The 15,292-nt window shown below is 27.4% G+C and overlaps 1 protein-coding gene across 1 annotated transcript in view; it reads right to left on the bottom strand.

The window, feature by feature from the left end:
* LOC129610430 (putative uncharacterized protein DDB_G0286901) overlaps positions 1–4,130 on the bottom strand; it is a 53,469-nt gene extending 49,339 nt beyond the window's left edge. The window contains exons 1-2 of the mRNA XM_055522999.1: positions 3,972–4,130; positions 3,608–3,670 (exon numbers count right to left, since the gene is read on the bottom strand). Coding sequence (XP_055378974.1) covers positions 3,608–3,670; positions 3,972–4,130 — 222 coding nt within the window. The remainder of the gene's footprint in view (positions 1–3,607; positions 3,671–3,971) is intronic.
* Positions 4,131–15,292: the final 11,162 nt, after the last annotated feature.

The following is a 15,292-nucleotide window of genomic DNA, read 5'->3' on the forward strand; positions in this document are numbered from 1 at the left end:
AAAGAAAATCCTTTTTCATTTTTTCATACAAAAATTTTTCATTTTTATCTTTGTTTTCTGCGAAAGTGAATATCAGTTTATTTTTTTTGTTTTTAAATAGAATTATTTTTAGTATAGGCAGGCAAGCATTCTGTTTATAAAGTAAACAAATAATGGCAATGATAAAATGAATGTTTACATTTTGTATTCATACATAAAATTTCATGCATATGTATGTATGTATCTGTCGACGAATATGTGTATGTAAACATAATTATATTCACAATAGACAGACTGAAATATAACAAGGATAAGAAGTATGAGATTGAATGCTATAAAGATAAAACAAAAATTTTGTTTTGATGATTAAAGACGCTGGCAAGGACATAAAATAGAAATGACAAAAAAAAAAAAATAAACCGAATTGGAAAAAAAGTATAAACATCCTGTGCTAAGTAAAAGTAAAATGAAAAGAGAAAAAAGGACATTATGACACGCCTAAGGTGGTCATCCTGAAAAACATTAGTTATGAAAATTAGAATGAAAATAAGAAAAAATATTTTTCCGTTATAATTTTTTTCCTCATTTGTTTATTTTTACATGTCTATTCCAAAACAAAAAAAAAATTAAAAAAAAAAAAAATTTGTGTTTTCTTTGTCCGTCTACAGAAAAATTTAAGGATGTTGTTCTAGTATTTGAAAAATTGAGCAAATTATAGCGAAAGGACAATAAAATTATGAAACTATTATTAAAAGAGCCTAAACTAATATTCTAAAAAAAGGTTATTAATTATTATGAAAAAAACCTTAAAACTCAACAAAAGAGTACATATGATTAATTTAAATGACTGGGGGAGGAGGGGGTGGCTATCAATTTACTTATCATTATTATTGCATTCCCATTTGAACGATGGTGAAATTTTTAATACCGTCAAACTTAGATAATTAGACTTTAATTGTTTTGGTGTAAGAAAAAACCCAAAGGGTGTTAAAGTTAAACAAAATTCAATTGTAGAGAGCGGATTATATTAATATTTCTCAAACATTTTCAAATTATTAATGAATTATTTCAGTGTTTTCGGCTTAATATGCAAAATGATGACATTCTTTGATTTTATTGTTCAAATATCGAAGACGTATCGATTGGTCAGAGCATAATATTTTATTAAGTTTTATTAAGAGATTCAAATTTGCGAGACATGCCGATTTTGCTAAGAGATTTTTTAAAATTAAAATATTAGTCGCTAGCAGCCGTGCCTAATAAAAAAGTACTGAAATTTTGGAATGTCATGGAATAAATTATAACTGAAATCGTCAGTTGATTTCAGGTTGATGAAACTTAATTAGATACGTGAGAATTTTTAATGAATTTTTAATTTGAGTATGTTGAAACTCACAGATCACAATAAGAACTAATTTCTTTGTAAACATTAAGAAATTTTCAACAAAAAAAATTTCATTAAGTGTATGTAAAATATATTTTTAATTAAATATTGCCATTAAAATGAGACCAATTTTTTTAAAGAAATTAGGAAAACTTGCTGTTTGTAAAACCGTTGTGTGAGTTTAAACTTTAATTTTCATTTAAATTTTCTTTATTTGGTTTTGTCCTCTTTCTTTAATCACATGTTTGGCCTTCTTCAATCCGTAAAATTTTTCATCATTCTTATTTATTAATGACGAGAATAAAATTTTTATAAATCGTTAAAATTTTTTTTGTATGTTTTTGATGTCCGGTTTGGCTTTTGTGTTTTTTTCTTTTTTATCTTGGAGACTTTAATGTACTCGACACAAGTAATTTGCTTTGATCATTGGGAAAGTAGAAAAGCAACAAGGAAGAGAAAAAAATGAGAACAATTTTTTTTGCATCGTTTTTTTTTTTAATTTTTGCCCAATTTTCTTTTGGTGGAATGCAAATTAAGGACGAACTTTAAAATTTTTTTTCTATTTTTCTTTCTTAATTTACAAGAGATTTTTTTCTTCTTATTTAAGAATATGAAATGATTGATCTGATATTGAAAAGTTAAGAGAGAAAGCATAAAAAACAAAAAAAAATTATATAAAAGAAGAGGAAACGGAAACGGAAGGAAAACAAATATAAAGGCAGGCATACATACACACATATAGTATATATAAATACGAGTATATATGCAGAGAAAAATAATATTTGTATGGTATGGTCTCTTATATTGGATTTCTATTTTTTTGAGTTAATCAAATATTTCGAGGATTTTATACACTTATACAAAAATATCTATAGGTTTTCTAGAATCTTCAAAATGAGTTTTTAGTATTCTCCATTCACATCTTGCTTATCTCTTCTAAGAAAGTAGCTAACAAGTAGTTGAAATATTATCAAGTAGAAGGAAGGTGGAAAATAGGCAGGCTGCCTAGTTTATATTCAAAATGAATTTTAGGTTATGAATTAAAAAATAATAGGGTCGGAATTGAAAAAGGAGAAGTAGAATATTTTAAAAAAATTTTCTAAATGATGACTGATGGATGTTGAAGAACTGAAATCGAAGAGCATAGAAAATTATAAAAAAAACAAGAAGAGGAAGAATAAGAAGAAAATCTGTTGAATTATTGATTTCTCTTTTTCTTTTCTTTTTTTCTTTCACTAATTTTTTTTGGTGTCCTATTTTTTCTCCGCAGCTAGTATTTTTTTTTTGCTTCCTTATAGAGTAAAAAATTTTAATTTTGCTGTTTTTTTTGTAGGGAGAACATTTTTGGTGTTAAGTTGGAAAATCGTGGAAAAATTCTTAACTACTTTATTTTTTATAATTTAGTTTTGATTCTAAATTTTTCTTAGATTCTTCAAGTTTGAAGAAGCAGAAAAATAAAAGTACTCCAAATGAAGAGGGTGTTAAAAAATGAAATTAATTTTGCTTTTTTTTATTGAAAAGATAAATTATAGAATTAACTAAATGAAATGAACATAATTTGTGTTAATAAAAAGATTTACTTAAAGATTCTTTTATTTATTTTGCAAAAGAGAAAATGAATTACGTTTTTTTCTGAGTTGTTACAAGCGTTAGAGTGTATGTGTTTTGTATGTGTACTTTAATGGGTTTTAAAACAACAATGGGAAAAAAATTGAAGCTTAAGGTAATTAGTTTTTAAAATTTTTTGACTATTGAAATTTTAAGGTCAAATTTGTAAACTATTTAAAATTTTTCAGTATTTTAATTTTTATTTTTTAAATTTTTGTTCATAAATATAGTTTAAATATTGAAGGAGCCAACAACAATAACGAAAAATGATATTTAGGAAAGATCTTTCCAACCAATCACAAGAATAAATTGTACCAGATTTAAGAATGCTGTCATATTTACATAAATAGACACATAGGCAATAATTAATAATTCAAAAAATGGTAAAAAATGTATTTTGTTGCTTCAGATTGACGCATTCAAAAAATAGTAAAAATGGTTGCATATAGTTGAAATTTTCGACCTGTAGTTTGTAATAAATAATCAGGAATTTAATTTTGCAAGTAAAAATAATAATTCAGTTTCTTCATTTTTAAAAAATTTTTTTTTTGATGAATAATAATTAAATGATGCTTATACTATAAGAAGTACATTAATAAAATTAAAAAAATTTTATTGACTTGTTTATTTACTTACCAAAAAACTGTAGCGATTTCTTCTTCTTGCTAACGTAATTATACATAACCCAGTTAAAATGAGCTGAAATAAAAATTAAAAATAATTTTGTAACTAATTATAGTGAAATAATTTAAATAATCAAAAATTTAAGCAAAAATTATAATAAATTTTATAATTCGAAATTCAAATAAAATTTTCGTTTATATTGCATAAACCTACTTCATATTGTTAGAGATTATGATACTAGTTTAAGATTTGTGCTACATATGAAACAAACCTCGTTTTCAAAATTTCTTTTCGATATATCATAGAATATATTGTATACCCAGTAGATTAATTTTATTTTTCAAGTGTAGGGGACCGAGACCCTCAGGTCCATTACAAATTGTAGTATAGCAGCCACCTCAAGCTGCGAGATCTCTGTTTTGGTCACAAAGCCCCTTCCGAAATCGCGGCGAGTCACCGCATCGCATTGACATAATAAGTGGTCCACAGTTTTGTCGTCTTCCAGGCATAGACGGCAGATATCATTCTCCGCCATGCCCATCCTTTTCAGATGGCCGGAGTGCGGTTAGCTTCCGTCCTTTGGTTCCAAAAGAGATACAAATTTTTTGGAATAAGATAGGCCCGGGCTATTGTTCCAATGATCTAGACCGTTCCCAACCATTCAAGGCTGACCGGAACCATCAGCCATCATTTCCGTCTATGCCGTCTGGCACAGTAATATATAAATAAATATTAAAAAAAAATATTTTAATTATTCAAACTAAAAAATGTTTTTAATTTCTTAAAATCATCGTAAATAGCCAATTTTCCAAAGCCAATAGATTCAAATTTTATTTTCTTGTTTTGAAAAACTTATAATGTTTCTCAACCTTGTAATTATAAATCTTAACCCTACGTTAATTTAAGTTACTCTGTTATACTTGTATTCCTTCCTACAAATATTCCTTTTATAAAATATAAAAAAAACATTGCAAACAAAAAATACAAAAAATCTACAATGTGCTTTCCAGCAAATCATTCTTTTGACCCCAGTTTAATTCAAATGTTTTATGAAAATAAATGCAAGCAAATACATATACATGCAGCAACTGTGCTCGTTCGAAATTCACTTTCATTATTCGCTGCTATAAATTTAAATGAAATTTTATAGCAAATAGCATTCGAGAATTAAACTGCAATTATTATAAAATAAACATTAATCTCGATGATGGGATCGCAAGAATAATAAATTATAAAAACTGTGATTGAAAATTAAAACTGATGCCCATATAAAAACGATAATTCCACTCTTCAATGAATTGAATGAATCCTTAAAGGTATATTATTATGTCTGACAGCATACCATTATGTAAAATCACAATTGAAATTAATGAAGAAAAATAAAATGGAAAAAAATTTTATTTGATTTGGAAATAACAAGTTTGATGAACGATGGTTTAGAAGGATTGAATTGAAAATCACAATTATAAATGCGAGAAAATAATTAAAATTCATATTAAAAATGGGGTTGTAATAGAAAATCCTTTGATTTTTGGATTAAAAAATAGTTAATGACTTCAATGAAAAGTTTGATTAAACGCCTAGATAGAAGAAAAATCATTTGCTGGTCACATTCGCGAATTGAAATGTCGAATAGTTCTGAGCTTATTTTAATTAAGTTCATTAATTCCGATTTATCAGCTTTAGTATTTATTTTTAATTTTTGACTAGAAACAATTGTGAAATTATTATTTTTTTGTGTAAAATTAAGTTAAAATGAATGAACATTTTGGATCTTATATTGAAAATATTCCACTGCTAGATATTTGCCATACTCGTATTTGCAGAGGAATTGACGACCATAATATTTTGAAAATTGTTATTTTTTTTGAATTTTGTCTTTCAAATATGCAATTTCTTTAGTTGATTAAGTAATGCAGAAGATCTTCCAGAAAAAATATGAATTTCTTTTAATTATAAAATATCATGAACTGCTAAATTATTCAAATTTCGTGTTTGTTGAATTTTGATACCAGCCCAAAATTAACATTAACTGTTCTTGCCAAAATTTTTCCCATTATCTTAAACATTCTTTTAAACTTATTAAATTTGATCAGATTTTTTGGATTGATCAAATTAATTTTAAAATTCAAATCAGTAAACATCAAATTTCTTCAACTAAATTAATGAACAGTACAGCTAAAAATGCACAAGAAACAGAATGAACAGCAGTACAGCTGAAAATGCACAAGGAACTTCTTATTACATTACAAATTTAATAAATTAGGAACGAAATTTTCAATTTAATTTCATTTCCTTCCGTTTTATACAATTTCAGCTGAAATGGACTTCATTTTTAGGACAAACTTCAGTTATATTACAATTTCCAACAAGTTCCATTTAAAAGTAAAAGTCCTTAAAGTGCTTCATACTTTTTTAAGTTTTATGAAGTTATATTTCCGATTCAAATTTGCAAAAGAAAATTTAAGAAGACAAATTTCTTATTTAAAAAGACAATCGCATTTTTTTCTTAATTATTTTTTTTAATTGTTTTATTTTCTTATTTTCTTGTTTTCTTGAAGATAACAGAATCAAAAACATAAGGAGGATAACGAATTTTTCAATGATATTTTTCTAATTATAGAACGAAATCATTCAAGAATTTATTTATTTACTAGAAGGAAAGAATGTCCTTTTCAACAACAAGAAAAAAAAGGGGAGAAAAATTTTTAAAGTTTTTCATTTCATAGAAAAATAAAAAATATATAAGAAAAATCAAGACTATGCTCAAGAATTCGTTGTCAAGTGTTACACTCAAATCACTGATTCGAAAATTATTTGTTACAATAATTAAAAGAAATAAAAAATTCTTCGTAGTGAATTAAAATTAATTTATATAGGAAATTGTAGCATTTTATGTTTAAAACAAAATTTTTATCGTAAGTTAATTATAATTTAAATTGAAAATTGGAAGAAGCAAAAATATCCTTGATACGATTTTCGTTATGTCCTTAAAATTTTAAAAATGAAAATAAATAATAGAAATATGAATTAATTGGAGCATGAAATCCATTTTTTTTATTTTGTAATGTACAAGTCTGTAAATAATCACTCTAACTCACAGTGTATAAACACTCTAACTCACTAACTATAACAGTAAGTGTTCTGAGAAGGAATTACTTTAATAAGGTGAGCTTTTAGGAAAATTTTAAAGGGGTAGTATAAATATTCTAGGTAAATTGAATGGTCAGCATTAAATTTTACTACAAGGTTTAAATAATCAGGTACATTACTCTAATAATTTGTAGTTGCTTTAAAAATTCATAAAGTGTGTAAACACATTTAAATTTGTGCATATATTCAGGAATTGGTAACCTACGACTTGCGGGTTGTTGAATGGAAATATTTTGGGAACAAAACGATAAAGTTGAAATAAGAAATATTAAATAAATATTCAATAATTATTAATATATGAAATTTATAGTAAATGTTTATCAAAATTTTAGTTCGTTTACCAGGAATTTTGAAAACATACTATTCTAACGTAGTGTTTCTTAAAATTCATGACAGCGCGACCACAAAAATTTTTGTGTCGATTTTCAATTTTTGAATTAATATTTAATGGATTTTATGTTGTTCATGCTCTTTAATCATCTTATCTACTCTCCCCAGTATCGAATTATTCAAACTAAAAACTTATTAAATTTTAAGTTTTCATTATCGGACGACCATTTTTATACTGTGCTCGACCATACTTGTGGTCGCGTCGCCATAGTGTGTTTGACAATCGTTGCTCTAACTGATCAGTTTTAAAAATTAAACATTATGTGAAAGATAAAATTCAAGAAGTCGCGGAAAAATTTGTAAAATCATCTTCATAAATTATCAAGAATTTGAACACCATTTTCTTCGTATGTTTTCATTAAAACAAAAAATTGGTTATGCCTCGTGTAGTCGTAAAATCATAAAATTTGAAAAAATATTGTCACAAATAAAATTTATATTTTGAAATAACATGTTGAAAACATTTCAAATGTTCAAAATTCAGATGTTTGCACTAGTTTTAAGACAACTAAAGTAACTCTAAATCAATTTCGGCAAAATTGCGAACGTTCAAAAAGAAATTTGTTTGGACTTTTGTTTTATTAGACAAAACGAAGTTAAAAGTTATAAAAGGCACCAGTTGTACAATTTATTATAATTTAATTAATCCATTTTTAAATGCAGAAACCACCACACTCTTAAGATCAATTTAATTAAATTTAATTTTTAAATTTTTATTAAAGTTATAAAGAATTCAATATTATATTCGACCGCAAGTAACATACAATATATTTTTTTTGCTTAAAGAAGACGGGGCGACGTTTTATTAAAATAAACTTTAAAAAAATGAAAAACTATTTAGTAATTGTTCACTTCTTTAAAACTTGTCTATCATATTTTTTTTCTTCGCAAAATATTTCAGGATACAAGAAAAGAGATCTTCAGGAGTTCAAGATGATATTTTGAATGCGAAAGGGAAAATGACCTTTAACTAAAAATAGAAAAATATAAAGAAAAATTTTTTTGCAAGACAAAAGCTGTGTGGTTTTTCATTTTTTTATTTTCATACTTAAGGGTGATGATGGTATAAAATAACAAGTTCAGAAGAAGAATGTGTAAGAGATAAAAAATAAATTAAGTTGTAATATTATACGGTGATTTCGGGAAAGCACATTTTTAAAAATTAATTTTTGAATATCAATAAATTGAGTTTGCGAACTTTAATTTGAGGATTTTAGAAAGTAAATATTTTGTAAGTATTGTTATTCATTTGCGCTCCCTATAAATACTGCAGTTCCTTATTGTAACAACATTTAACATTTATTTATATTTGTTTGAAAGTTTGCGGTTTAAATTGTTGAAAAGTTTGTTCAACACTTGATTTTGTTTGTAAATTAATGGACGCCGGAGCACCAGATTTTATTTAAATCAAACTTGAGATGACACAAGAAAATTTCTGTTCGTGACGCTTTTTGTCAATATTTTACTTACGCCAATAATATTTTAGTACCTTTATTCATTTATTTATGTTCTTGAGTTTTATAATAGTATTTAACGTTTAACACTGTTTTACTTTTGACTTTACATAATTATATTTTGAAAAATTCTCAATTCCTAAAACAATAGTTTGGATGCTCATGAAAAGTGTACTCACTGTAATTGTATTCCAATTCTTATTTCATACATTACCCTAAGTTATATCGAAAACTTATATGTATGGGTTATCCCGTTCTTCATTTTATTTTAGGTCCCAGAAATTTCCAGTTGTCTTTTAGTAGTTCTAAATTTTAATTTTGGAGTTAGAGCTTCATTGTAGGAAATTATTAGACTAGCAAACTGAGAACATTTTTTCAAATTTTTTTAAGAATATTTTAAAATTAAAGTATTGAAAAACAGAAAAAAAGGTGAATAAAACTTTTCCTTTCCATTTTTTCTTTTCTTTTTTAACCACAAAAGTATTTCTGTGCTCTTCTCCAATTATTCGGGAACGAGAAACTTTTGATTCTTTTTTCTTTGATTTTTTTTTCATTCGCCTTTAATACTTTTGTTACTCACGCCTCAATTTTTAAATCCTTTCTAGTGTAGGAAAAAACAAAAACAGAAATAAAAAAAAAATACCAACAAAGGAGCCAAAACTTTTATAAAAATATTTTTACCCCGTTTGTTGTGTTTTTCTTAATGTTGTTGTTTAAATTGCAAAAACGGACGAAACAAAGAGCAAGAAAGAGAAATTTTTCGAATAATACTTGTGTAAGTTGTGAAAAACCTCAAAGATTTGTGTGCTACTTTTATTACGTCCAATGATATTTTTTTGGTCCTTAGTTTGTATTTGAACGAAAAAAGTAAAAGACGAAAAATAATGGACGACTCTGTGTTTAAAATGAAAATTACGTTGAATAATCAAAAAAATAGTATAAAAAAATTTTAATTCAAATATCAAGTGAATTATAAAATGCAAAATCTTATACCAATACACATTACATTGGTTCATTAATAAATGTCCCAGCTGGACATTTACCTAAAAGATATAATGAGCAACTGATTACAATTAATCTTTTTATTTTTGAGATTCTTTTTGCCTAAATACATTTAGATGCGAAACTAGTTATTAGCATGACTGCTACAGATAACTAATTTTGGCGGTATAGTATAAATCTTCCATAATTTGCATTATTATTGCTTCGTGCGTCATAAATTTTATAACTTTCGAGTTAAATGAAAAAAATCTGATGTGGTCGGAACATAACTCCCGCGACGTTTATTTTCTAGTTTAGCGAAAGTATTACAGATAATTATTAAAAGACTTCTTTCCCATTTTAAGGGATTTAGTACGCTTTTAGTTTAGGTACTTGGAAAAATGTAAATACGGTTCTTAATACAGTTTCTGTTTCCACTGTCCTGATTCTCTGTAAAGTTCGTCAGTTAGTTTTGGTAACACCAGAACTCAAATATTAAATTTTCAGAAAAGCGGTTGATTATTACTCCTTATATGCGCAAAAAAGCAAAAACAGCCCGCACAAAGATCCAGTTCCTGAGCCCTAATATAACTCAAATCGTGACATTGTCAAAATAAACTCGCATATAAAATGTCATCAAAATTGGTTCAGCCGAACTTCAGATAAATAAAGTATATTAAAACTTTAGAAAATAGTTGATTTACACTTCTACACTATGGAGTTCCCCTCGAAGACTCGACATCGGAAATTTGAGACCAATCTTATAAACTTATTGTATGCAAAGCGGTAAATGCAGTATTTTATGAATAGAACTATTTTCATACGGAAATTTCGTCACATGCATGAGTAAAATCAAATTTTAAATTTAATTCAACAATTTCACATAATTTTTCATTTAAAAATATCAAAGCCATTTATTATTAAAGTGTGCAATTATTGTTTCAAAGCTCTTTTAAAATTAGGAGGTGATTTTATTCCAATGTGATTTTGTAGGCGCTAAATATTAATTTACTTCATGTCTAGATATTATTTGAGTCAGCTTTGATTTTTCATCTGGAGAATACCATTTTTACCAATTTGCTCGTAATTTCCGAGATGCTGCTTGAATTGGTCACTAATAAAACTTTTTTCTAAAAAGTATAATAATGGTTCTTAAAATTTCCTACTGGGAAGGTCATTTGGATTTAAGCATGTAGCATAACTGTATATGTTTTGTTAGTGTTGAATTTGAAATGCAATATGTATTTGAATGTAAAAAACTGGGTGTATAAGTTTGGGTGAATTTTTTTTTTACCAAAAGAAGCAAAAGATGAACGCAAAGCAAAAAAGTAGTAACAACAATAATTTCGAATTAGAATAAAAAACTGAATAATAAAAAAAAAACTCATTTTCATTTCTGACACAAAAGAGTAGGAATGGACTCTTGAATAGAATTCACAAAAAAATGAAGTTGAGTCAAACCAATGGTTTGTATTGTAGCACTTTTCCCTTCAACAAGTGAAAATTCTGCTTTTAAAAACAGACTATGTATACCTATCACACTATTAAAATTATTTTCATTCATATACAAAGCTATTGCTAGGATTGTATATATTTAGGTTGAACGATTTATGCAGTCTTTGAAATAAAGCAAAATTTAATATAAAGTGGGGTTAACATAATGCTCGATTTTAAGGGTTAATTGTGTGAGTTAAGAAAAATAATTATATTTTTTAATGTCATGGAATTTACCATCAGCTTTTTGCCTTTATACTCGTAGAAATTTGAAAAAGCTTGCTGTTTCGGAAATATACGGCGCCAAAAATTCAAATTTTACAAATTTCAAGAGGAGATAACTTGAAAGCGGGTGGAGATAGAAAAAAATTTTCTTCTAAAAAAATGAACTATTTGTTAGTGCCTAAAAGCTGTTAGAATGTGAACCTGTGGTCTAGAAGAAAAACGACATTAAAAATTTGGAAAAAAAAAATTTTAGATAACTGTAAATTTGAACGTCTATTTTATTTTTTTAAAGTTTAGCTATAGTATGCCGCGATAGAAGAAGCAATGCTTTTCTGCGTTTGCAAAATTTGAAAAATGATTGTGGTTTCACTGCAATAAATAGTTAAAAAATGGTATTTTTAGGGTTTTGGTGGGGTATAATTTCTAGAGGGGGGGAGATAGGTAAAAGCTTTGTTCTACGAAAATAAGTTTTTGGAAAAGATCTATGTACATATAAAATTTCAGCTTTCTTTCTTCAAGGGTGTAGAAGTTTTGTAAACATGTCCTGACTGACAACACGGACTGACGAACGGACGGACAGAGTGAACAATAACTTTTTTTTTTTAAATTTTTGAAAAAGTGCTAAAAATTAAATGAAAAACAAAAATACAAAAAACCAAACTAAAATTGTGAAACGTTTTTCGTAATGAGTTTCGAATCATTTTAGTTTTTTTAACCCCTCCACCCTCCTTCTTTTTTTTTTGTTTTTTTCACCGTTTTGAGTTTGACGTTTGAGAATGCTTTAGTTTTTTTTCTTATCTTTAAAATTGTGATCAGAATTTTATTCAGAGTATGTACAGATCACAATGAAATTTGTTTGCTAAAAATTTCTTTTAGAATTTTCGGTAAATTTGGTAAGCTTTTAGTAATTGTCAGAAAATTTTGAAGTAACAATTTTATTACTTTAGTAGTGTAAATTTCGTAATTTTTAATCACTTTGATAATTCAAACGGGACACACCGATATACATATATAGGGAATTATTGCTTTTATGCAGCTTATTTAATTTATTTTATGTAGTTTGTAACAAATACCTCGAAAAGTACTTACGATCTTACAAACTAATCAACCAGCTTCTAATCAATATGGTCACTTTGATTTTAACATGAATTTAAAAATATTGTTTACATTGTCAATGGTTTCTTTGATGTTAAATTAAATGTGTCCAAACAATTTTGTTCCACACTCTATTTTTAGCACTTTTCCAAAAAATTTTTTGAAAAAAGTGCTTATTAGTTTCACTCTGTCCGTCCGTCCGTCCGTCCGTCCGTCCGTCCGTCCGTCCGTCCGTCCGTCTGTCCGTGTGTCTGTTTACAAAACTTCTACACCTTTCAAGATAGAAAGCTGAAATTTAATACGTACATAGATCTTCACTAGAAACTTATTTCCGTAGAACAAAATTTTTACCTATCTCCCCCCCTCTAGAAGTTATACCCCCCCAAAACCCTAAAAATGGCCTTTTTTAAATATTTGTTGCAATGAAACCATAAGCATTTTTGAAATTTTGCAAACGCAGAAAAGCAGTGGCTTGCTTCCTCTTGCGCGGTATACTATAGTTCAACTTAAGAAAAACAAAATGGCCGCTCAAATTTACCGTTATTTAAAGTCCTTTTTTTCCAAATTTTTGATGTCGTTTTTCTTCTAGACCTCAGACTGTAGAAGCTTGAAATTTTAGGAGCTTTTAGATATTAATAAATAGTTCAATTTGTTAGAAGAAAATTTTTTTCCATCTCCAGCCCCTCTCAAGTTATCACCTCTTGAAATTCGTAAAATTTGAATTTTTGACACCTTATATTTCCGAAACCGCAAGCTTTTCTAAATTTTTATAAACGCAAAAAGCTAACGGTAAATTCCGTGAAATTAAAAAATATAATTATTTTTCTTAACTCACACAATTAACCCTTAAAATAGAGCATTATGTTAACCCCTTTTTATATTAATTTTTGCTTTATTTCAAAGACTGCATATATGCGTCATCCTAAATATATGCAATCCTAGAAATAGTTTTTTATATGAATGAAAATAATTTTAATAGTGTGATAGCTATACATAGACTGTATTTAAAAGCAGAATTTTCACTTGTTGAAGGGAAAAGTGCTACAATACAAACCATTGGTTTGACCCAACTTTATTAGTAATATTTTCAATTTTAAATTTATCTGCATGTTATGTAAATGTAATTGAAAATTACACAAAAATTACAAAAATGAAAACAAATAGAAAAATGAAAACAATTTTCTATTAAGATTTAAAAAAAAGAGTTTTTGTTGTTACTTTTTACCGACCGTATTGTGTATACAATAGGTAGGTTATGTGATGGCAACAAATTTTGCATATCGAGTTTTCGGTGGGAATGCGCTTCTCCATAGTAGGGAAGTGTAAATAAACTATTTTTTGCAACCTGTCGGTCTGTCGGTCTGTCCGTCTGTCGGTCTGTCGGTCTGTCGGTCTGTCGGTCTGTGTGTGCACGCGTGTATCTCAAGTTCTACTGAACCGATTTTTATGAAATTTTATATGTAAGTTTATTTCCACCATGGCACGGATTGATCAACTTTTGGGATATATCAGGCCTCGGGAACTGCACTTTTTAGCGGGCCTGTTTTACATTTTTGACCATTTTGAAGAAACTATTCAACCGATTTGCTTGAAATTTCATATATAAGCTTCGCTCGACCGGCCCCAAAACCTCCTAACTTTTGGAAGAAATCAGGTGTCAGCAACTAGACGTTTACTACGGGCCAAATATACATTTTTGCGTATATAAAGAGAAATAATCAACCGATTTCATTGAAATTTAATATATGAATTCCTCGTATTAAAACAATGAACATATAAATTTTTTGGAAATATCAGGGCTCGAAAACTTATTTGCGGGCCGATTTTACATTTTTCACCATATCTACGGAACTAATTGATAGAATTTCTTGAAATTTGATATTTGAGTTCTGGTTGTTACCGAAACTAACTGACGAACATTTCAGGGAATTCGGGTGGCACAAAGTGAAACTCTATTGAGAGCCAAATTTACATTTTTCTAGGTATGTTAACTATAAGCTTACTAATGTCCTAAAAATTCGAAAGAGGTAATTAACAGGCATTTTTATAATATTCTGTAACACTTTCTCTTAACTAGACAATGCCCAATGCGGTCGGTGCTGACCACATCAGATTTTTTTATTAATCTCATTTCTGATTATACGTGGATATGAATGTATAATGAGAGTGTTGTGTATGTTTAAGTTTAATTCAGTATTTTGCAGTTTCTAGTGATAAGTGACGCACTATATACACTGATTTTATTATGTAATGGAGGCAGTAAAGGACCAGTAAAATTTTACATCCAACTTGGACAAATCGGATAGCTTTTGTGGCCTATGAGATTTGAATTTATTTTGACAATTAATTTTTAAATTGAACCTAAACTAATTTTGAGTTAATGCAGTCTTTGTGTATATAAATTTAGCAGATAAAGTAATAACTACATAGTAATAGGGGTTAAAGTTTTTCGAGATATAATCTTTATGAATCGAATATAACGAGAGAAACTATGGGGTTTCGACGAAGTTTGCATTCATTTCCAATTCAATATTGTTTTTAAAAAACAGTGTAAGACCGTTGGTTAATTTTTGTCGTGAACTATTTTGCAGCAGTAAGGAATTTTAAATCAAAATGTGAATGCAGTGAAGTCCGAATAATCTTTCTTAAAATGAATATTTTCGAAGACTTTTCGCGAAATGTTAAGCCAATTAAAAGGTAGATATTTTTGAAATAAAGCAGCAATTTCGTTATATTAGAATATAACGAAATTGCATCTTTATAATAAGGCTTATAAGTACAATCCTAACATTATGAGTTGCCGTGTTGCTTATTAAATGTAGCAGAAACTAAATATTTATCAATTTTTGTGTAAAAGAACTTATTCTTCTCACAATTTAAATTTCAATGATATTATATCACGTTA

Source organism: Condylostylus longicornis, unplaced genomic scaffold (assembly GCF_029603195.1).
Source record: "Condylostylus longicornis isolate FDR11 unplaced genomic scaffold, ASM2960319v2 ptg000044l, whole genome shotgun sequence".
In the NCBI taxonomy this organism is placed as follows: Eukaryota; Metazoa; Arthropoda; class Insecta; order Diptera; family Dolichopodidae; genus Condylostylus; species Condylostylus longicornis.